Genomic DNA, 25,476 nt, shown 5'->3' on the forward strand with positions numbered 1-25,476 from the left:
GGAAAGGTAGATGTTGACAGACAGAGCTGAAAGAGTTTGACTAGGCAAGGTGCAAGCACGGAGGCACAGTTTCGGAGAACAATAGGAGGTACCCCATTAGGTCCATAAGCCTTCCGAGGTTTAGGCCAGCGAGGGCATGGAAAGCATCATTGCAAAGAATCTTAATAAGTGGCATGAAGTAGTCAGAGGGTGATGCTTAAGTACCCATGTTAAGGTGTTCATCTGCCCACTCTGTTCATGGTTACCTGATCAGTGACACAGCAACCTACTTCTCTGGTTCCATGCCCTCACTAATTCTAAGATAATTTTGAGGGGTTCTACCCTGTAGTGAGTGTGTCTTAGTGGGCCATGCATCATCAGATCCAAACCTCGTCGCCAGCTGCCTATCCTAGCCACCATCTGTTGTGATGAAGTGATACTGGACCTGGACAATCAATGTCAAATAAAAGGTCCACAATTACCCTGGTTTCTTTCCTCTGCAGTACCCTCAGGGGCCTCGGTGGTAGGAGTGTTTTTATTGATCCACCTAAGTGTAGGTGGCACAGACCAAGGTGACTTTATTTTAAGTGTTAATTCTCAAGAGGTGAACTATGAGTGTTGTGGTGATAGGGCCGTTCCTAGAGGAGGTACTTCATAAGTAATAACAGATGGGTAACCAAGAGTGTATTACTTTAACCATGTAGAGAAAAAGAGTAAGAATGACTTGGTAAGGCATGTTGAACATGGATGCAGATGCAGTCCTGAAGAAAGACAGGAATCAATGAACATGGCACAAATTACAGAAATGAAAGTTGTACAATACCATCAGGTAGCAAAGCCTGGACCATAGATAAGAACATGCTTTTCAATTAAATGAACACTGGAATAATGACTGTGTGATGCTCCCCTTAACTATTTAAACATTGATGGAAATGTTCTCATAATGAGTGGTGAAAGATGCGAAAAAAGAAATTATATACATATATATATATATATATATATATATATATATATATATATATATATATATATATATATATATATATATATATATATATATATTACACACACACACACACACACAGCGGAACCTCGGTTACTGAACACCTCCCTTTTCGAAAAGTTCTGTTTTCGAACAAAATTTTTAACTCCTTATTTTGGTTGTGGTGCCATAATTCGTTTTTTTTTTTAACAAAGTTACTTGATCTCAAATACTAAAAGGCAGCAAAAGCTGCCATTTATTACTAATTTATAGTTTCTATAAATATCTACTTCAATTTTATATATTTGGAGGAGACAGTGTAAGACAAGTAATTCAATCTTTGAAATACAGTAATGGTGATCCCGTTGAAAAGATCGATGCAAACAAAATTTTCAGTGCTCAGGAGTAATTTTCTCAATGATCCCCATCACCATCACTACTGCACAACTGCATTTTTCCAGTAGCTTTTCCCAGCAGCAAGATGTCTAAGTGTTACGATCACCTTCATTTTGGCGGTAAGTGGGTTGCTCCTCCGTGTCCCTCACTAGATCAGTCAAAACAGTATCTTCTGGTGCGTTGTCACTAAATTCTTTCATTACATCCTTTCTAGATAAATAATTTGTGAGCAGATCTTGTGAAGCAGCCATCTTGGCTGTGGGAGTGTCTGTCATAAGCTGCTAATACAGTGGTGTATAGGAACGGATTAATCCATTTTATACTGATTCCTATGGGGAAAATAGTTTCGATTTTCAAACATTTTGGATTTGGAACAGCATCCAGGAACGAATTAAGTTCGAGAACCGAGGTTCCATATATTATATATATATATATATATATATATATATATATATATATATATATATATATATATATATATATATATATATATATATATAATATATATATATATATATATATATATATATATATATATATATATATATATATATATATATATATATATATATATATATATATATATATATATAAAATATATATATAATATATATATAAATATATATAAAAAAAAAAATATATATATATATATATATATATATTTTTTTTTTTTTTTTCCACAGTATAATCTCCATCAGGCAGCATTCTAAGTTGGAATTCTACAAAAGTCAGCAACAAAATATAGTGGTACCTCGTGATTCAAACTTAATTGGTTCCTTTGGGGTGTTTGAATTGGAAAGCAATTTATCCCATTCAAATTAATGTAAAAGAATTAATCTGTTCCAGGTCCCAAAACCCACTTTTTTTTTTTCTTAATGTTATGTGTTTACGTTATTCCCTAAACATATAATTGAATGTAAATAACCTAAATTATATATAGAAAAAATACAGTAAAAGAAAATATGAAGTACCATATATTTCCACATAAAAGACGGCACTTGAATCCTAAAAAAAAAAGAAAAAAAAAGACAAAAAAGTGAATCGTCCAATGCGTCAGATACAAAAACAATGACCTTAAAATTTTTTCAACAAAATTCCATTGTAAATAAACACCAACCTCAAAATAATGTCATCGAAAGTTCTTCAGTCTTGAAAACAGTTGTAGTGTACACAATTTTTATTTTGCACTGAAATTCTCTCTCTCTCTCTCTCTCTCTCTCTCTCTCTCTCTCTCTCTCTGTGTGTGTGTGTGTGTGTGTGTGTGTGTGAAAGAACAACCCTGAGAATTGCTAAATAAAGTGAGACTGATAGAAAATGAAAATGGAATTATACAAATGAGAAAGGATGAAGCGAAAACAAGATAAAATGAATGAAGGGGAGTGAGAGAGTAAGGTATCACTCTTGTTCCTTATCTCTGACAGATAAGGGGGAGGGGAGGTGACAGGGAGGGAGGTTTGAGACCAGATAAAAGAGGAAGTGAGAGGAAAGGAACAATGGGAGAAAGGGACATACAGGGAAGGAGTCCCTTGGAGAGAGAGAGAGAGAGAGAGAGAGAGAGAGAGAGAGAGAGAGAGAGAGAGAGAGAGAGAGAGAGAGAGAGAGAGAGAGAGAGAGAGAGAGAGAGAGGGTGGGGGGGGCCAGGGAAGGGAAGGGTGAGAGATGAAAGGGGGGAGGAGGGGAAGGAAACGGGGAGGAATGCAACACTGATTGAGTGACATCACTGAAACGGGTGTTTGTGTTTGAATTGGAGGACAAAATTTGTTTGCTAATCCTGTTTGAATTGGAACTCGTTCAAACTGAAAGACGTTCGAATCACTAGGTATGATAGTATTCAATTTAAAAATATGTCTTGAAAGGAAATTTCTCCAAAATTTATGGGAGTTAGCACCATGTTGACCAAGCCGAGTGATGCCTGGCCAAGCTCGGCATAATGTACAGGACAATAATTACTGTATAGGTGATGACATGACACTAAGAAGGGCTGCTGGTTGGTTCTGGCTGAAGATTGGGAGGTTCGGCCTTTGCAGCAGAACCTTCCTGATGCAATCTCTTTTTCAATTTCTTTTTTGTGTGGTTAGATCTGCTCTCGTTTCCCTCAAATATCACTTAATTTTCCTTGTACTTTTCTTTTGTTGTTTCATTGTTACCATTGTCAAAAAGGGGCTCACCAATAATCCAAACTTCACTTTCTATATATGGGCTCTGTAATTTATCCACTTGTCTCCTCTGGTCATTTCTTCCCTTATCCTTGTTATGAGTCCATTCCCTTTCTCTTGAACCAAGCTGCTGCAGGTAATCAAAATTTATTTTGTTTTGTTCTAAAGCTGAAAAAAAACAAAACACTAACAGTATAGTCAATGATAAGAGAGAGTATTTCAAAAAGAGACAAATCTGAGTAAAGCAATAAATTAAATTTTAAAGGGTTCAGGTTCTTCTGGACACACCTATGGCAGTACAGTAAACAAATGCTTGTAATGAGATTATACATACAATGGACCCTCAATTTTCTGGACTGAAAGCAGAAAAGTTGTCCATATTTTCAAAGATTGAAAAGGGCAAAAATAGCACATCATTATTTTAGTGCAGTACATATGAGTTATATACATACATGCCTTTACTTAATAATCGTTCAACTTACAAATTTTTTAACTCACTCTGGTGCAAAAGTGACACAATGCGAAACTGACAATTCATTCAATTTCATCTGATTTATTTTTCCCAGACTGTCTGGAAAACTGAGGATCCACTGCATATAGGTACATTTTATTCAGCATGTAGCACAATAACTGGCCATTACCATAGAAGGAGTTTATACACTTAGGACATCTTGCTATGTGGTAAATTTTGAAGGCCTATTTGGCCAATTCATGTTTTTTTGGGGAAATATATTTGAATCACATTTTCATTTTCAAGGACTCACTTTTGTAATTCACACAACCACCATTATAGCCACTAATAACATGCTTGATGTCCTTTGTCAATCATCTGACAAAACCATAACAATTTCCCAAAAATATTTTACTGCACAGCCATGGTTTGCCATCACAGCTTAGCTTCACTTGACAAATGGAAATGATCTGGATCTGTAGGGGTAGTGTTGCTTTCAGGGGATTATGGAGAAAAATTATCTACCTACCTGAAGAAGGTACAGAATACTTTTTTATTCAGGTAAGAACAACTTGCACAAATAACAAAAAAAAAACCCTGATCAGGAACTTGAATTAAGTTGGCCAATACAGCTAGACAAGCATGTGTACCCAAATAGAAAGTGTCCATTTTACAGACCTAACAAGACAATATTTTCCACACATCACCATTCTATTCAACACTAAGAAATAATGGTAACTGATCTCACAATGCATACCTCTGATTTCACAAAGAATAATAAGACACATGAGGGCATTAGAACTTTATGAAATGCATGATAAAAAAAGATTCCCAGCCATTTCACATTCACCTAAGTAAGACAAGAATTATTTTACTGGCTTCATGTACCATAAGCCATCATTAAGGTAGTGACAGTTCTCTATGCCCACCCCTTTATTGGTTTTGGCTATGTCCTGGGTGGAGAGAGAAGTGACACCCACACAAAGAGCATGTTGTTTCCCTTCTGCCATCACTGCTACCACTGTATTTTGCTCCACTTCTGACATCTTGGCTCCTGGGGAGGTTAATCCACGGCACATGATGTTGGCACCACTGAGAATGAAGCGAATGGCACCTTTGTCGACCTGCATCCAGGGCAGCATGAAAGGATCTGTGGTGAGGGAGACAGGTATCATACATACATTATATATATATATATATATATATATATATATATATATATATATATATATATATATATATATATATATATATATATATATATATATATTGTGATGTACAGTGGGACAACGCAGTGAAGAAAGTAAGAATGAATGAGATAGAATGATAAAAGAGGAAGAGAGAGAGAGAGAGAGAGAGAGAGAGAGAGAGAGAAAGCTAGGGGCACAGAAACCAAATGTACCATGCAGAGTGATCGCTCGCTGCCAGGAACTTACTATAAGAATTTCCGTACCTAGACACTCTCCTTCCCCTGATTAATTTACCTTATTTCCCTTTTACCAATCAGTTTGAGTCACACACAGTTCACAGCAGAAGAGTTGCCCCTGACAATGAAGTTCATCTGACAAAGTGTTCATCTGGCCCCTTTTGTTTGCTCATGAGAATTTTTTTAAATAAAGTGTTTTATTCAAGTAGAGACAGCATGAGGAGTGGGTGTGTGATTCACTTATGGTTGTCTGCTGGTCACCCGGCCAGCTGTTCCCCTACGGAAAGAGCTCAGAGCTCAGAGTGACCGTTCTTCGGGTAGGACTGAGACCAATAAAACACCACACACCAGGACAGTGAGGTCAAAACAACTCGGGTTACATCCTGTACCTACTTACTGCTAGGTGAACAGGGGCTACACATTAAGAGGCTCACCCATTTGCCTTTCTGCGCCTGGGATTCGAACCCAGGCCTTCTTGGTTGTGAGCCAAGCATGCTAACCACTACACTACACGGTGTGTGTGTGGGTTGCATCCTTCTCCACCCACCCCATTAAGCAGCAGCGCAGGAAGGTGGTTGGAGCACTTTATCATGCTCAGTCACTACCCTGTTGTTGGAAGGAGCACATGTACAGAGACGTGCTCTAATATTTACCAGAGACTAAGGCAGGATACTAGGTAGCTGGGTCAGCTGCCTTAAGGGGAATAAGCAAGTCATTATTGGCCATACACCCCGACCCTTTAATATTGGAATAGGAGTCCCCGTAGTAGTCTGCCAGTAAGTGTACAAGTGAATTACGCACTACACCCAGGGAAGCGACTCCTCAGCTGTACAAGTGGACAAGTTGAGTTTTGTGTAGTGAGCAGTGACTCACCCTCCTGTGTGTTCATAGGCACTCTTCCATTTTGTAATAGTTTCTTGTGTCTTTTGTTAGTGTCCCTGTTTGCTTTAAATGCTACTGCAGGTTGAGGCAGTTCAGCTGCAAAGGACTTAAGTAATTAGCTGTGTAGTAAAATTTATTCCCTCACCAGATCCTGAGAAGCCCTGTCCCCCAGGAGGCAGTAAACAATATGACTCGGCTTGACGTTATAACACACTGTTGGGCAGTGGGAGGACTGTCAGAGTGGGTGGAAGCCCAGTGGCGTATTATACCTAGTTCATACGTGTGTTATTGCGTGTTAACTGTTTTTCCTAGACGTGTTTGTCAATTCTTCTGCAGCTGTGGGTGTTAAGTGCTGTTTGGAGCATCTCCCTTGTCTGTGGGTTGGTGAAACAGTCAGGCAACCTCAACTTAGTGTGACCTGGAGTTAAGACTATTGTGAAAAGGGTGCAGGAATCACAAGAGAACCTGTACACCCGCATTTGTGCCCTGCACTGAGTCCACATAGGAGGTGGCTCAGTGAATCTAGTCTAGGTGTGGCAGCTTGGTGAAGGGGTTGGGAATTGTGATTGTAACAATATATATATATATATATATATATATATATATATATATATATATATATATATATATATATATATATATATATATATATATATATATATATCATATTTGCCAGCGTATTAGACACACCTCTGCATAAGAAACATCCCTATTTTACAAGGATGTTTTGTGGAAAAAAAATGTATTGTTTCATCATTGGTATGGAAAAAAAAATTGTAGTGTGTGTTTTTTTTTTTTTTTATGTAGGAAGGACACTGGCCAGGGGCAACAAAAATCTAATAAAAAAAAATGCCCACTGAAATGCCAGTCCCATAAAAGGGTCAAAGCAGTGGTCAAAAATTGATGAATAAGTGTCTTGAAACCTCCCTCTTGAAGGAATTCAAGTCATAGGAAGGTGGAAATACAGAAGCAGGCAGGGAGTTCCAAAGTTTACCAGAGAAAGGGATGAATGATTGAGAATACTGGTTAACTCTTGTATTAGAGAGGTGGACAGAATAGGGGTGAGAGAAAGAAGAAAGTCTTGTGCAGCGAGGCTGTGGAAGGAGGGGAGGCATGCAGTTAGCAAGATCAGAAGAGCAGTTAGCATGAAAATAGCGGTAGAAGACAGCTAGATATGCAACATTGCGGCGGTGAGAGAGAGGCCGAAGACAGTCAGTTAGAGGAGCGGAGTTGATGAGACGAAAAGCTTTCGATTCCACCCTGTCTAGAAGAGCAGTAAGAGTGGAACCCCCCCAGACATGTGAAGCATACTCCATACATGGATGGATAAGGCCCTTGTACAGAGTTAGCAGCTGGGGGGGTGAGAAAAACTGGCGGAGACATCTCAGAACGCCTAACTTCATAGAAGCTGTTTTAGCTAGAGATGAGATGTGAAGTTTCCAGTTCAGATTATAAATAAAGGACAGACTGAGGATGTTCAGTGTAGAAGAGGGGGACAGTTGAGTGTCATTGAAGAAGAGGGAATAGTTGTCTGGAAGGTTGTGTCGAGTTGATAGATGGAGGAATTGAGTTTTTGAGGCATTGAACAATACCAAGTTTGCTCTGTCCCAATCAGAAATTTTAGAAAGATCAGAAGTCAAGCATTCTGTGGCTTCCCTGCGTGATATGTTTACCTCCTGAAGGGTTGGACGTCTATGAAAAGACGTGCAGGGTGGTATCATCAGCGTAGGAGTGGATAGGACAAGAAGTTTGGTTTAGAAGATCATTAATGAATAATAAGAAGAGAGTGGGTGACAGGACAGAGCCCTGAGGAACAACAGTGTTAATAGATTTAGGAGAAGAACAATGACCGTCTACCACAGCAGCAATAGAACAGTCAGAAAGGAAACTTGAGATGAAGTTACAGAGAGAAGGATAGAAACCGTAGGAGGGTAGTTTGGAAATCAAAGCTTTGTGCCAGACTCTATCAAAAGCTTTTGATATGTCCAAGGCAACAGCAAAAGTTTCACCAAAATCTCTAAAAGAGGATGACCAAGACTCAGTAAGGAAAGCCAGAAGATAACCAGTAGAGCAGCCTTGACGGAACCCATACTGGCGATCAGATAGAAAGTTGTGAAGTGATAGATGTTTAAGAATCTTCCTGTTGAGGATAGATTCAAAAATTTTAGATAGGCAGGAAATTAAAGCAATAGGACGGTAGTTTGAGGGATTAGAACGGTCACCCTTTTTAGGAACAGGTTGAATGTAGGCAAACTTCCAGCAAGAAGGAAAGGTAGATGTTGACAGACAGAGCTGAAAGAGTTTGACTAGGCAAGGTGCAAGCACGGAGGCACAGTTTCGGAGAACAATAGGAGGGACCCCATCAGGTCCATAAGCCTTCCAAGGGTTTAGCCAAGTGTGTGTGTGTGTGTGTGTGTGTGTGTGTGTGTGTGTGTGTGTGTGTGTGTGTGTGTGTGTGTGTGTGTAAGAGGGCCATTGGTCAAGGCCAACAAAAATTTTTAATGAAAAGAAAGACCCAATTAATGCCAGTTCCCTCAGAGATGTCAGATAGAATAATAAAAACAGTGGATAAGTGTCTTGAAACCTCCCTCTTGAAAGAGTACAAGTCATAGGAAGGTGAAAATACAGAAGCAGGCAAGGAATTCTTGAGTTTACCAGAGAAAGGGATGAATGACTGAGAGATGAATGCATTAGGGAGGTGGACATAATTCGGATGAGAGAAAGAAAGTCTTGTGCATCCAGGCCACAGGAGGAGGGGAGGTCTGCAGTTAGCAATATCAGAGAAGCAGTAAGTGTCAAAATACTGGTTGAAGGTAGCAAGAACTGCAACACTGCAGTGATGAGAGAGAGACTAGAAGATATCTAGAAGATGAAAATATAATTACAGAAAAGCAATTTGGATTCAGGAAAGGGATATCCTGTGTCACAAATCTAATGAGCTTCTATACAAGAGGAATAGATGAAATGCAAGAGAGGGATGGATGGATTGATGCAATATACCTGATCTTAAAAAAGCATTTGATAAAGTTCTTATGTGGAAGTTAGAGAATCAAGGAGGACTAATGGGAGCAACATTGAGATGGATGGATAATTATTTATAAGGGATAGAAATGAGAACAGTAATCAGAGACATTAATTAAAGTTGGCGTGAAGAGACAAGTGGGATACCACAGGGATCTGTGTTGGCATCTACAGTAAAATCCCTCTTATCCGGCATCAACGGGACCGCCAACATGCCGGATACTTGAATATTGCTGGATACTTCAACAGAAGTGAAATTATGTCCACAATCACCACCCTACACTCACGCATCTTACCATAACAAAGATCAGCTGATCTTAATCAGCAGCTGATCTGATCAGTTGCTTAAGTGTAAGCACAACACGCTTCCTCTTTTCTACAACTTTAGGCATGATGAAGGCGTCAGGCGATAAACAGTGCACACGTGGGACTGAGTCACTGAGTAAACACAGTGCAGTGGGCCGTGGGTGGCGCAAAACAGTGCGCTCTGGTGGCAAGGGGATTTTTAATCGATTTTATGAGTACACATTGATTCTTTATTGATTTTAAGGCTCAGGAAAAAATGTGCTGGATACTCGAATGCCGGGATGAGAGGGATTTTACTGTATTATGTTTCAAATATATGTAAATGATATGACAGGGGATTTGAATAGTTATATAAACCTTTATGCTGATGATGCAAAAATACTGAAAATAATAAAGGATGAAGGTGACTGCAAGGAGTTACAAAAGGATATTGATGATACATGCATGGAGCCAAAGATGGAAACTAGAATTTAATGCCAGAAAATAGCACATGTTGGAAACAGGAAAAAGTAGACTTTCATGGAATTACAAAATGGGAGTAGAAATAATAACAAAAAATAATGAAGAAAAAGATTGGGAGTAATGATCCAGGACACACTATCAGTTAAAAGGCACATACACAGAATATTCGACTCTACACACACACCTTGTTAACAAACATTAAAGTGTTTAACTATTTAGATAAAGAAATGAAGAAAATTATAACAAGATGTGGGCTCCACATAGAAAAAAAGATGTACAGAAACTGGAAAGAATACAGAGGATAGTGACAAAGATGGTACCAGAATTGAAAGACTTAAGCTATGAAGAAAGACTTGAAGAGATGGGATTACCAACACCACAAGAGAGAAGAGAAAGAGAAGACCTGAAAGCAATGTACAAATTAATAAACAATATAGAAAGAAAAGAGAGAAATTACTTGGTACAACAGAAGGAGGAGGGAGAGAAATGGACGTGGGGGCATGGGAAGAAAATAAAGAGGAGCGGATGTTTGAGTGACATCAAGAAATACCGCTTCCCATAACAAACTATTGAAATCTGGAATGATTTGAAGGAAGAGATGATTTTGACAAACAGTGTACACATGTTTAAAGAGAAACTGGATAAATATGGTTATGGAGACAGGACAAAATGAGCCTTGGTTCATGCCCTGTATAATACAACTCAGAGAGAGAGAGAGAGAGAGAGAGAGAGAGAGAGAGAGAGAGAGAGAGAGAGAGAGAGAGAGAGAGAGAGAGAGAGAGAGAGAGAGAGAGAGAGAGAGAGAGAGAGAGAGAGAGAGAGAGAGAGAGAGAGAGAGAGAGAGAGAGAGAGAGAGAGAGAGAGAGAGAGAGAGAGAGAGAGAGAGAGAGAGAGAGAGAGAGAGAGAGAGAGAGAGAGAAACTTAGCGGGAAATATGTACATGCATGATGCAAACAGGAGGTAAATGTGACCCATGTGAGACATGGAAAGGTGCAGAGTGGTATCATCAGCATAGAAGTGAGTAGGACAAGAAGTTTGGTTTAGAAAATCATTCATGAATATTAGGAAGAGTGGGAAGGACAGAACCCTGAGGAACACTAATGTTAATAGATTTAGGAGATGAACAGTGACCATCTACCACAGCAGCAATAAAATGGTCAGAAAGGAAACTTGAGATGAATTTGCAGAGAGAAGGATAGAAGCCATAGAAGGGTAGTTTATAAATCAAAGCTTCATGCCAGACTCTATCAAAAGCTTTTGATACAGTAAAATCCCTCTTGTCCGGCATCAATAGGACCGCCGACATGCCGGATACTTGAATATTGCCGGATACTTGAATAGAAGTGAAATTATGTCCACAATCACCACCCTACACTCATGCATCTTACCATAACAAAGATCAGCTGATCTTAATCAGCAGCTGATCTGATCAGCTGCTTAAGTGTAAGCACAACATGCTTCCTCTTTTCTACAACTTTAGGCATGATGAGGGCGCCAGGCGATAAACAGTGCACACGCGGGACTGAGTCACTGAGTAAACACAGTGCAGTGGGCCACGGGTGGCACGAAGCAGTGCACTCTGGTGGCGAGGGGACAAAGTATGCCTCGCGCAGGAATTTTAATCAGTTTTATGAGTACACATTGATTTTTTATTGATTTTAAGGCTCGGGGAAAAATGTGCTGGATACTTGAAGCTGCCAGATACTCTAATGCCGGATGAGAGGGATTTTACTGTATGTCTAAGACAACAGCAAAAGTTTCACCAAAATCTCTAAAAGAGGATGACCAAGACTCAGTAAGGAAAGTCAGAAGATCATCAGTAGAGCGGCCTCAAAGGAACCCATACTGGTGATCTGATAGAAGGTTGTGAAATAATAGATGTTTAAGAATCTTCATGTTAATGATAGATTTAAAAACTTTAGATAGGCTGGAAATTAGAGCAATAGGATGGTAGTTTGAGGATTAAAACCAATCCTCCCTTTTAGGAACAGGCTGAATATAGGCAAATTTCCAGCAAGAAGGAAAGATAGATATTGATAGACAGAGTTGAAAGAGTTTGACTAGGCAAGGTGCAATCACAGAGGCTCAGTGTTAGAGAACAATAGGAGGGACCAAATCAGGACCATAAGCCTTCTGAGGATTAAGGCTTGCCACGGGATGGAAAACATCACTTCAAAAGATTGTAATGGGTAGCATTAAAAAGTCAGAGGGTGGAGGAGAGGGATGAACAAGCCCTGAATCATCCAAGGTGGAGTTTTTGGCAAAGGTTTGAGTGAAGAGTTCAGCTTTAGAAATAGATGAGATGGTCCTGATGCCATCAGGTTGAAATAAAGGAGGAAGAGATGAAGACGCAAAATTATTGATGTTTTTGGCTAGGTGCCAAAAGTCACAAAGGAAGTTAGATCTTGAAAGATTTTGACACTTTCTATTAAAGAAAGAGTTTTTAGCTAGTTGGAGAATAGACTTGACATGATTCCAGGCAGAAATATAAAGCACATGGGATTCAGGTGCCCTCAAGTACCCTTTGTGTGCAGCACAAGAACAGGCTGTGTTAAACCAAGGTTTGGAAGGTATAGTCAAAAGAGTGATAAATGCACACCCCTCTGCCAGACATTATCACCTCTGTTATATGCTCAACACACTGAGTCAGGTCTCTGACATGGAAGCAGTGGTCATTTCAAGAAAAATAAGCATAATACCTCCTCAGGTCCCTCCCAAATAGCAAAGGCAAAATGCCAGAGGCACCACTGTTTTGGGATCCTGAAGAGGGATTGGACCAATAGGACAAGATGCAGATATGAAATTGTGATCGGAGGAGCCCAACGGAGAAGATAGGGTAACAGAAAAAGCAGGATTTGAAGTTAGGAAAAGGTCAAGAATGTTGGTCATATCTCCAAGACAGGAACACAAGTAGGGTGTTGCACCAGTTGCTCTAGGTTGTGGAGGATAGCAAAGTTAAGCAGTTCATCAGAATGGTCAATGAAGGGAGAGGAAAGCCAAAGCTGGTGGTGAATACAGTGGTCTTCAAGAATGGAGATCTCCACAAAAGGGTTAAGTAGTCAAAGAATTTCTTATAGTCACAGGAGTTAGGTGAGAGGTATACAGCACAGGTAAATTTAGTTTGAGAGTGACTCTGTAGTCATAGCCAGATGGTGGAAAACTCAGAAGATTTAAGAGTGTGGGCACAAGAGCAGGTTAAGTTGTTGCAAACATAGACACAACATGCAGCTTTGGATTGAAAATGAGGATAGAGAAAGTAGGAGTGAACAGAAAAAGGGACACTGTCAGTTGCCTCACACACCTGTTTCAGTGAGGAAGAGAAGATGAGGTTTAGTAGAGGTGGTGTTCTACAGACTGAAAATTAGATCTAAGATTGTGAATGTTGGAGAAGTTAATGAAGAAAAAGTTGAAGGAGGGTGTCAAGACACTTAGGGTCAATACCAGAAGAACACTCTGACCTGGGGACACTTGTGGTCCCCTCCCCAGATGGATATTCTGAGGCTGGTATAGAAGTCGCCATGTTGATTTTGAATTTTGAGTGAAGGGTGTGTGTGTAATTAAGTGCATGTAGTTTTGCATGAAGGAAGAGAGTTGTCTTTAGAGGGCAGGCTGTGACTGCCCCCTTGCGTTGTGAAACACAAAGGGAAACATTCGGTGAGGTCACTCCAGCACCCTGTGATCCAGTGCTTAAGACCTCACTGGGGGTAATTATAATTTTGGCAGGTGTCTACTGCCTCCTCCTATTGTACTGTAGATATCTGTTGTTATCTCAAATTAGTAGTGCAAATGTGTTCATTTTTATGTTTTTTTTTTAATTGTGTATTTTTAAAATTATTTTCTGGTTCTCTGGAATCCATTAATTTTTTTCGAAAGGTCTTTCAGTCACTATAACTTACATTTGCCATAATGAACGCTACATTGGAATGAATCAAGTTCACTGCTGCGTACCCTACAGTGTATATATATGTATGTACTATGTATTTATTTATTAGGTCCTCTGTACCATGTTTGCCTCTTGCATGGGCATGAAAGCTTTTTTGGCCTCAGTGGAGAAGCATAAACCTTAAATTTAGGAATAATCACTAGCTGTCCCTCTGTTATGGCTCACATCTTGCTGTGTAATAATAAGTACAATGAAAACTATAAGCTTACAGTCAAATCCTTTTGTAATGAACATGATGCTATTTGGTCCTCTTACAACAGGATTCAATAATTTATCCTGTATACATAAATAAAATAAGTCATTATAGAAAATAAATTCCTTTAAAGGTACACTTGCTTATATCTACTTAATGATATATAATTAATAATATATATATATATATATATATATATATATATATATATATATATATATATATATATATATATATATATATATATATATATATATATATATATATTGAATAAGTTACTGAAAAAAGTGATGGGTGAAGACAGTCAGGTAGTAAAGCAAGTGGAAGAGTTCCATAGAATTGGGAAACATACAGAAGAAAAAATGAAGCACATAAGAATAAGGTTTGCGACACAGGTACAAGCAGAAGTAATTAATGGGTCTTGGAGATTGTCTGAAGATGAAGAATATAAGAATGTTTGGATAAACAGGGATATGGATGAGATTGAAAGGCTGAAGCAAAAGGAGCCAGTAAATGAGGTTAAACAAAAAAATGAACAACGAATGGAGGAGAAGTTTTTCTGGAGAGTAAGAGATATGAGAATAAAGAAATGGTACATCAAACTGTAAGTAAAGTATGTTACACTAATGTTAATGGATTAATGTCAACAAAGATGGAATTAAATGAGTTAAAGTGGAGAGGGTAATAAAATGTGAAGACAAGTCTGAAATTCTGCAAGTGATGATTAAAAATGGAAATGGAAGGATAATGAATTATGTAGGAGTGTATGTGTTTCCACCTATGACCAATGCTTGGAGAAAAGAAGAGCATGAAGAGATGTTGGTAGATGTGTTAAAAGGTCTTGAAAAGATAGTGATGGAAAGTATTGATACAGTTATTGTTGGTGATTTTAATTGTAAGGAGATAAATTGGGAAACATTGACAACTACTGGAAGTGAAAACTCATGGAGTAATACTGTTAAACTGGCCAGTAGAAAACTTACTGACTCAATGGGTAGATTGTGATACAAGATTTAGTGGAAGAGATAAATCATCAAGACTTGATTTAGTGTTTACCAAGGACATGGAAACCATTGAAACCATACACTATGATAGCCCTCTAGGTAAAAGTGATCATGTGTTGATGGAATTTAAATTGAAAAATGAAAATGTAATCATAGATGAAAATTATAAGGTGAAAAGATTTAAATATAGTAAAGCTGATTTTGAAAAACTTAAAGAAAATACCTTGTTACTGTGGACTGGAAAGACTTAGAAAGCACAAAAAATATTCAGGAAAAATGGGATGAATTTATAAGGATATATAATTCTGCTGTGGAGAAATTTGTACCTAGAGGAGTAAGATGTATAAAGGGTAAGGAATGGTTCAATACAAAGTGCAAAGAGACTAGAAATTGTAAGCTAAATGCTTGGAATAGATAGAAGAAGAGGAAAACTGAGAGCAAATGGGAGGAATATATTGATGCTAGAAATAAGTACATTGAGATAATAAATATGAAGAGAAGAAACTATGAAAGAGATATACAGTAAAATCCCTCTTATCTGGCATCAACGGGACCGCCGACATGCCGGATACTTGAATATTGCCGGATACTTGAATAGAAGTGAAATTATGTCCACAATCACCACCCTACACTCACGCATCTTACCATAACAAAGATCAGCTGATCTTAATCAGCAGCTGATCTGATCAGCTGCTTAAGTGTAAGCACAACATGCTTCCTCTTTTCTACAACTTTAGGCATGATGAAGGCGTCAGGCGATAAACAGTGCACACGCGGGACTGAGTCACTGAGTAAAGACAGTGCAGTGGGCTGCGGATGGCGTGAAGCAGTGCGCTCTGGTGGCGAGGGGACAAAGTATGCCTCACGCGGAAATTTTAATCGATTTTATAAGTACACATTGATTTTTTATTGATTTTAAGGCTCGGGGAAAAATGTGCCGGATACTTGAAGCTGCCGGATACTCGAATGCCGGATAAGAGGGATTTTACTGTAATATATGTGTATAAATGAACCCAAACTGTTCTTTAGACATATTAATGGGAAGATGAAGAAGGAAGGTGCATCAAGATTGAAAGTTAAAGGAAAAATCTATGAGGATGCATAGGAGATGGCAGAGGTTATGAACCATAGTTTCAGATTGGTATTTACTGTGAAGGGGAGTTTGATGCTGGAAGGAATAAATTGTTGAGGAATATACTAAGTGCATTTCCAGTCAGTTATGAGGAAATACTTAAGATGATAGAAGAACTTGATGTAAATAAAGCAACTGGTCCAGATGGAGTATAAAACTGGATATTGAAGGAATGTAGAGAACAGGTGGCTGATAAAATTCAGTCTAGTGGTGACATCACTATCACAGGGAAGAGTACCGAAAGGTTGGAAGAGAGCAAATATTACACCAATATTCAAAGGAGGAAATAAAGAAAACCCACTAAATTATAGACCAGTGTCCTTGACTAGTGTTGTAGGAAAACTATACGAAAAAACAATAAAAGAAAGACGGATGGAACACTTGGAAAGAGATAAAGTTTTGGTAAATTATCAATTTGGATTTAGAAGATCCTGCGCCATGAACTTATTGCCCTTTTATTCAAGAGTAATCGATATTGTGCAGAAGAGAGACATGGGTGGATGGTGTCTACTTAGACTAAAAGAAAGCATTTGACAAAGTACCACATCAATGATTGCTATGGAAGATAAAAAAATATGGAAAAATTGGAGGAAGACTGCTGGAGTGGATGGAGGATTATCTGGATGATAGAGATGAGAACAATAATACAAGACCGGAATTCATCTTGGCTGAAAGTAACTAGTGGTGTCCCACAGGGATCAGTGTTTGGACTGATAATATTTGTAATATATGTGAATGACATAAATGAAGAAATATGTTAATTCTTCCAGTTCTTGAACCATCTTTGTTGCCATTCTTTGTATCCTTTCTAGTTTTTTACATGTTTCTTCTTGTGGAGAGACCACACTGATTCAACATATTGCAGATCTTTCTCTTCTTGTACTGTTATTATTTCTTCATTTCCCAATTTATATATCCATTTTGGTCTTTTCACTTTTTCACATTTCTATTACATGACATTTTTTCACATTAAATTTCATGTTTCTTACTCCAGAGCTCAATTTTATTCAAATTGCACTGTAGAATTTCACACTTTGTTGTTTCTTATGTCTTTGTAATTTTGCATTGTCTGCAAACAAACTCATATAACTCTTTACTCTTTCAGGCATATCATTTATGAAGATCAGGAAAAGTATTGGTACTAGCACTGATGCTTGTGGTACTTCACTATCTACTTTTCTCCATAATGATTTTACATCTTTTACTAATGTTCTCATTTCTCTTCCCTTTAAGTAGCTTTCCATCCAGTTTATTATTTTTCCATTCAATCCTCCTATATTTTCTAGCTTCCATAGTAGCCTGTTGTTGGGAACTTTGTCAAAACTTTCTTTTAGATCTAAATACACACAGTCTACCCATCCATGTCTCTCCTGTGTTATATCAGCCATTCTTGAATAGAAGATTATCAAATTTGTTACACATGATGATTTTTGTCTAAAGCCGTACTGTTTTTTCTGATATTATATCATGTTTTTCTGGAAATTTTGTCCGCTGCTTCTTTATCACTTTTTCACAGGTCTTACATACTATGCTGGTCATTGATACTGGTCTATAGTTTAGTTTCTTTCTTTCCACTTTTATAAATTGACACTATGTCTGCTCTCTAGGCACTCTTCCAGTTGATACTGAGCACTTTATTATGTCATATACTGGTTCAGTTAATTGTTTCCTTTACTCTTTTAAAATGAAACCTGTTACTATATCTGATCCTGTTGCTTTTCTTTCTTCCAGTTCCTCCATCATTTTATAAACTTCTTTGATTATTGTAATTTCCCATATTTGCTTTTCTGCCTTCTCATCTTGTGGTTCTTTAAATTCTGATTCTTTTGTGAAAACTTGCTGGAGCTTTTTGTTTAGCAATTCATTCCTGTCTTGGGTCTTTATATATTTCATTTCCATCCTTCAACCTTTCTAGTTTTTTTTTTAGTTTAATTTTTCTATTTATGAATCTGCAGAACGGTTTTGGTTCTTCCTTGCACTTTTCAACTATATTTTTTTTTCATACCCTTTCTCTTCCTCTCCTTATTTTCACATATTCATTTATGTTAAAGTCTTCTTTATTTTTTTTGGTTTTGATTTCTTTTTGTTTTTTCCATGCTTTGTCTTTTTTTCTTTGCTCTTACATATCTGCCAATGAACCACACCAGTTTTTCTTTTTCTTTAGGCTTGTATAGTGGGACATATTTATTCACTCCTGTCTCATATAGTTCCATAAAAAATGTCATACTTATCTTGCATATCATTTGCTCTTTTCAGCTTTCCCCAGTCCATTTCTTCATAGAATCTCTTAAGATTATTTATATTCACTTTCCTATTTTCCTTGTATGATTCATCCTCTTCAATGAAATAATCAGTCTCTATTTCTATCATTACATGGTCACTTTTTCCCATTGGGAACACATATCTTAATTCTTTAGTTAGAATGATTCCTTTTGTTAATATTAAGTCAAGTCTTGTTGGTTCATTTCCCCTATATTTTGTATTTTCAGTCATCCATTGCATCACTTTGTTTTCCATAGTCAGCTTCAGAAATCTTTTTCCCTATGCAGTCTCATTTCCTCCTACCTTGAACATTTTCCAATTTCTTTCTTTCCAATTTAAGTCACCAACCAATAGTACTCTTAAATTACTTTTGATTAATTTACTCAAACACTGAATGGTATCTTCTATTATTTTCTCATAGTTTTCCTTGCTCCAAGAATTTGCTTTGTGTGGTACATAGGTTGTTACTACTGTCAGTATTTCTCCATTATTATCCTTCAAGTTAACACTCACTATTTCTGCTTTTCCTTCCCCATATTTCACTGTTTTTGTCTTCACCTCATTTCTTGTCATTATCAATATGCCTCCCCCTCCTTTACCAATCCTGTCTCTTCTCCACATATTGTAGTTATTGTTAATGACAATCTGATCTTCTTTTAGCTTTGTTTCCTTTAAACACAACTTCTTTGGATTCTTTTCTTTTAAATAGTCTTGTAATTCCAGTGTTCTGTGTAGCAGTCAATCTATGTTGGTATACATCGTATTCAGTCCTTCATTTTTACAATTTTTGTCTATTTTATTTTCACTTATTCCTTTTCCTTTATGTACCATTTCTTCACTGTCTCCTAAAACTCCTAAAAATTTAGTCTTTTCTTCTTCTGTTCTTGATTAATGTTTCCCTTTTAGCCTCTTTATACATTTCTTTCATTTTTTTTCTGTTCTTCATTTTTGTTTTTCTTAATGTATATATCTTTGCAATCTTCTACTTCTCTTAGTTTGGATACTCTTTCTAGTTAGTATCTCTTCTGCTGCTTGTTGTGATTTTAGTCTTATTTTCATGGGTCTTGTTTTGCCTTCCAGATAATGTCTCAGTCGAACAACTTCTTCCACTTCTTCCTCAAATTTAGTGTCATCTTCATTTAGTTTCTTCAACAAATCCTTCTTTTCAGTCTGTATGCTATATTTTCTACTTTATTCCATAATCTATAACACTCTTCTTCTTATCTGCTGAATCTCTTACCAGATCTTCATTGTTTTTCAATCCCTTCACCACTTCCTTTTCTACATTTTAATTTCCTTCTTTAAGTTGCTTTTCAATTATTTCCTTAAAAGTCAACATTTGCTTTATCTTTTCAATTTTTCAGTCTTTTATTTCATCTATGATTCCTTCTCTGACCCTCTTCTCACCCTTCACTAATTCTTCTTTCAAATCTTTATTTTCTTTCATTACCTTCTCTATGTTGTTTTGTGATTCCTCATTTTTCTTAATAATGTGCTTTTCTCTCACTCTCATTTTCTCCATTTCAGAATTCAGTTTGAATATTTCACCATCTTTTCCATGGTTCTTCTTCAGTTTGTCCAGAAGACTTTTTACTACTCATAACTCTACTTCCATCTCCTTTTTCTGCTGTTCTGCATCACTTTCCACTTTCCTTAGTCTCATTTTCACTTTCATATCAGTCATTTTCATTAAATCCATAAAAGTTCATTTCAGTTCTGTCAAAGTCTGATAATAAGTTAGCCATCTTTGTTTTGAAACTTGAGCCCAATCAGCTGGATCCCTGAAAACTAAAACACTGCTTCCTCACCTATGGAACCACACTCACTCAGACCCTACAAACCACATCTCTAGGTATTCCTGGTGATGTTGTCTACCAGGTCCAGGTAATGTGGGTTCCCCTAAAAATCAACTCTTTGCTGGGAGCGAATGTATCTGGCGTTGTTAACTTGATTAGTGTATTTACCTAGTTGTATTGTAAAGTGCACAAGTTCAAACTCATTTTGTCCTGTCTCCATAACCATATTTATCCAGTTTCTCTTTAAACATGTGTACACTTCAAATCATTCCAGATTTCAGATTGATACAGGAAGCTTTATTTCTTGATGCTGCTCAAACATTCACTTTATTTTCTTCCCATGCCCCCTTGTCCATCTCTCTCCCTTCTCCATCTGTGGTACCAAGTCATTTCTGCCTATTTTTTCTATGTTGTTTACTAATTTGTACATTGTTATCAGGACCCATATTAATAAACACTTTGAAAGCTAAAAATTACTATCAAAGTAAAGATTACTTTCAAAGTTGCTCCTAACTCCTAAAAGGACTTTCAAAGTTGTAAGTTTGCTTTTAGAAGTGCTCTCAAAGTGGGCAAAAGATAAAAGTATCTTGGAGGGACTTTTACAGACTTAGGAGTGGTTTGTTTTGTTAACAAAGCTGGAATATATGTACACACATGTAAACACATGTGTATGTGTGTGTGTGTGTGTGTGTGTGTGTGTGTTTACCTACTTGTATTTACCTAGTTGTGATTTACAGGAGGGGAGTAATCTCATAGTATCCCATCTCTAAATCTATCCAGTTTGGTTTTTAAAGCATGGACAGTTACGGCATTGACAACGACTTCACTGAGTTCATTCCATTTGTTCACACTTCTATGAGGAAAACTATATTTCTTGATGTCTCTTCTACAGTTAACTTTCTTCAGCTTCTTACTGTGTCCCCTTGTACTCTGTGTGTCTAAATTTATAGAACTTTTTTGTCCACATTTTCCATACCATTTATCATTCTATAGATGTTTATTAAATCTTCTCTTTCTCTCCTATTTTCAAGGGTAGGAATTTCCAACATTTTTAATCTCTCTTCATAGGCTGACTTGCTCAACTCCTGAACCATCTTACTGACTGCTCTTTGTATTCTTCCTAATTATACAATATTCATCTTTGTATGAAGAGACCACACCACATATTCCAATCTTGGTCTTATCATGGAAATCAACAACTTTTTTATCATTCCTTCATCCAAATATGAGAATGCCATTTTTACTCTTTTTAACAAATTCATCGTCTCTCCAGTAATTTTATCAATGTGTCTGTCCAGAATCAAATTTTCAACAAATGTTACTCCCAAATCCACTTCTTCTTTTGACTTCTTTAACTTCACACCTTCCATCTCATAATGATATTGTATTCTTTTCTTACTCTTACCAAACTCCATTACTTAACATGTACTTACTCGTAAACTGAATTCCATTTGCCAAGATTTACTCCATCTATTTATCTTATTTAAATCATCTTGCAGTATCATACAGTCATTTACATTTTCTACCCTTCTCATCAGCTTAGCATCATCCACAAATAATTCATATACTAGCTATTTCTTCATTTATGTCATTCACATATATTACAATCATTATCGGTCCAAACACTGACCCCTGTGGGACACCACTAGTTACTTTCAGCCAAGATGAATTTTAGTCTTGTATTACTGTTCTCATCTCTCTATCGTCCAGATAATCCTCCATCCACTCCAACAGTCTTCCTCCAATTTTTCTATATTTTTTTTATCTTCCATAGCAATCTTTGGTGTGGTCAAACACTTTCTTCAAGTCTAAGTAGACACCATCCACCCATCCATCTCCCTCCTGCACAACATCAACTCTCCACTTTAACACATTTTTTAGTCAGAATGATCACTGCCCCTCCTCCCTTGTCACATCTATTTTTCATCCATAAAATCATATTTACCAACACCAATGTCAGGAGTTCCCCATTCATTTTTCCATTTTGTCTCACATAATACAAATGTGTGTGTGTGTGTGTGTGTGTGTGTGTGTGTGTGTGTGTGTGTGTGTGTGTGTGTGTGTGTGTGTGTGTGTGTGTGTGTGTGTGTGTGTGTTTGACATCATTTTCAACTTTTTATTCATTAACTTCTGCAACATGGCCTTAGATCTAACTTTCAATCTGTGAAACACCACCTCTCCTCTACTAAACTTCTTCTTCCTCAGTGAAACACATGTGTCTGAGGCAACTCTGTTGACTCCTACCCATCCTCATTTTCAGTCCAAAGCTGGATGTATCTATGTGCACAACTACCTAACTTGCTCTTGTGCCCATGCTCTTGAAATTTCCTAATTTTCTACCCTCTGACTATGATTGCAGGGTCACTCTCAAACTAAATTCAGCTTTGCTGTGTACTTTTCACCTAAACTCTTCTTACTATAAAAATTCTTTGACTATTTAACTTACAAAGGGAGCATATCCTGACTCTCTACCCTTTCACAGAGATCTCCATTCTTGAGGACTTTGCTGTTCCTTCACTCTTTCCTCTTTCACTGACCAACCTGGTGAACTAGCCTTTAGCCTTGCTATCCTCCATGACCTAGAACAACTAGTGCAACACCATACTTGTATTCCTGACTGTCTTAGAGATACTGCCAACATTCTTGATCTTTTCCTAACCTCTAATCCTGCTTATTTTGTCACTCTGTCTTCTCCGCTGGGCTCCTCCAATCACAATTTCATATCTATATCTTGTCCTACTGCTCCAATTCCTCCTCAGGATCCCCCAAAGTGGAGCTGTCTCTGGCATTTTGCCTTTGCTAATTGGAGGGAGTTGAGGAGGTATTATTCTGATTTTCCATGGAATGACTATTGCTTTTCATATATGTGTATTGAATGCATAATAGAGGTGTTTGTGTCTGGCATGATGTACATTCCTCTTTTTCTCTTTTACTGTAAAACTTCTAAACCTTGACTTAACTCAGTTTGCTCTCATACTATATGAGCAGCTGTGTGTGACAAGAGGCCAGGAAATGGAGTTAATAATGTATTCTGTTCTATAATTTCTCCAACATTTTAGAAATAACATTGATGTGATAGTATCTCTATTATGTGTGCAATTAAAGTCCATTAATCATAACAGTGTATACCTCATCAACCATGCTATCACCATCACTATCTCATTCGGTAAATATCAGATGTTTGAAGAGGCAGCTGTTGATAATGATAGTTAATTCTAATGCAAAACATTAGTATACACTATTGTTAAAAGAAAAAAAAAATTAGTGTTACACACATGAAAGTTTCCATAAATGCCAATAAAAAGCTTCATTGCAGGGGGATACATAAGTTTTCTCTCTCAGCATATGCCACACCAGCCAGCCCAGACTGTCATACAGCATTGTTAATGCCAATATCCTTACATTTTGTGTCAAGTTATTGTAGGAAGCTATGTCATTAAGGTACAATTATTACTTATCTAATGCTGAGAGAGAGAGAGAGAGAGAGAGAGAGAGAGAGAGAGAGAGAGAGAGAGAGAGAGAGAGAGAGAGAGAGAGAGAGAGAGAGAGAGAGAGAGAGAGAGAGAGAGAGAGAGAGAGAGAGAGAGAGAGAGAGAGAGAGAGAGACAGCATTGTTAATGCCAATATCCTTACATTTTGTGTCAAGTTATTGTAGGAAGCTATGTCATTAAGGTACAATTATTACTTATCTAATGCTGAGAGAGAGAGAGAGAGAGAGAGAGAGAGAGAGAGAGAGAGAGAGAGAGAGAGAGAGAGAGAGAGAGAGAGAGAGAGAGAGAGAGAGAGAGAGAGAGAGAGAGAGAGAGAGAGAGAGAGAGAGAGAGAGAGAGAGAGCTAGCTTTAGTTGTAATCTCCTTCCTACAGCCATCCATGAAAATATTAAACAACCAGAGACATAACATATCACTCCTACTCCTATAGCAAAACTTTCTCTATGCTCTCCTTCCTCCTTCATACAAGCACCTGCCTCCCTATGAAAGTTTTTAGTTCTTGCAACAGCTGCTCTCATACACCATAAACTTTACAAGCATCCCAAAGGGCTTACCTATCATGCCCTTTCTCAAGGTCCGTGAAAGTTGCATATAACTCTTTCCTGAGTATTCCTTTATAATCATTTCAATTACACAAATATGATCGACACAACTTTTTTCTTACTGACCTTCATCTCAATAATTTTCATCATTCTATTCTCAGTGAAGTCCTTCCTATAAACTTTCCCTGGCATACTAAACAAAATTATAATCCCATAACTATTATATTCATTCCAACATCATTTACCTTTATAGTATAAAGGTAGTCACTGTTTTCCTCCAGTCATCAGATACTTCTCCTTTACTTCCATGCCAGGTAATATATCAGTAGCATCCAATCTACCATATCATTATTTCCATACTTTAACACTTTAACAATAATTCTATTTATGCCTGTGACTTTGCCACACCTATTCCCAACTGATTCCTCTCTGAATAAAGATTTGCTCTCCAACTGGTTCCATGTTCATAATATGTAGACACTCTTGTTTTCCTTTCTGTCTTCTAACTTATGAAATTATTAAAATGCCTTTCCAAAATGTCTTACAATCCTTTTCATTCAGCTTTATACCAAATTCTTCATCTACTCGCATTTTACTTCCTCTTATCAATTCCTTCATTTAAGTATTTTAAAAAATTGCAATTAGTTCTCTTTTACTCTCCTCTGGCTCATTTCTTGTAACATTTTCTAATAGGCTCTCCACTTTTCCCTTATGGCCTCTTCAACCTCTGCTGTCCACCATGCATCTCTCTTTCTTATATCCTGAAGCCTTCTATAGTATACTATTTCTGCTGCTATATATACCTTTAAATACATTAATATCTCCTTTACACTTGATTCTTCTCCAACTGTCATACAAGCTTTTCTTATTCTCTCACATACTCATACTTTCCTCTCATACTCCACTCTAAACTCCATCCTGTCTATCCCTTCACCAGCTAATTCTGTACTCACCTTCCTTCTGCCTACCACCATTCTTGTCATACTCCCATCTGTCCCTTATTTTACCTTAACTATAACAATATATTGATCTGACACATTGATTATCCCTCT

At 37.3% G+C, this 25,476-nt stretch overlaps 2 protein-coding genes across 2 annotated transcripts in view; one reads left to right on the forward strand and one right to left on the reverse strand.

Moving 5' to 3' along the window:
- The first annotated feature begins 1,339 nt into the window (after nucleotides 1-1,339).
- Nucleotides 1,340-25,476, forward strand: part of LOC135116195 (uncharacterized) — a 49,189-nt gene continuing 25,052 nt past the window's right edge. The window contains exon 1 of the mRNA XM_064033515.1: nucleotides 1,340-1,476. The gene's annotated coding sequence lies outside the window, so the exon portion shown is untranslated. The remainder of the gene's footprint in view (nucleotides 1,477-25,476) is intronic.
- LOC135116194 (malignant T-cell-amplified sequence 1-like) overlaps nucleotides 4,755-25,476 on the reverse strand; it is a 57,552-nt gene continuing 36,830 nt past the window's right edge. The window contains exon 4 of the mRNA XM_064033513.1: nucleotides 4,755-5,114. Within this exon, the coding sequence (XP_063889583.1) occupies nucleotides 4,831-5,114 (284 nt within the window). The 3' untranslated portion in view covers nucleotides 4,755-4,830. The remainder of the gene's footprint in view (nucleotides 5,115-25,476) is intronic.

The sequence above is a fragment of the Scylla paramamosain genome, chromosome 30 (assembly GCF_035594125.1).
Source record: "Scylla paramamosain isolate STU-SP2022 chromosome 30, ASM3559412v1, whole genome shotgun sequence".
Lineage (NCBI taxonomy): Eukaryota > Metazoa > Arthropoda > Malacostraca > Decapoda > Portunidae > Scylla > Scylla paramamosain.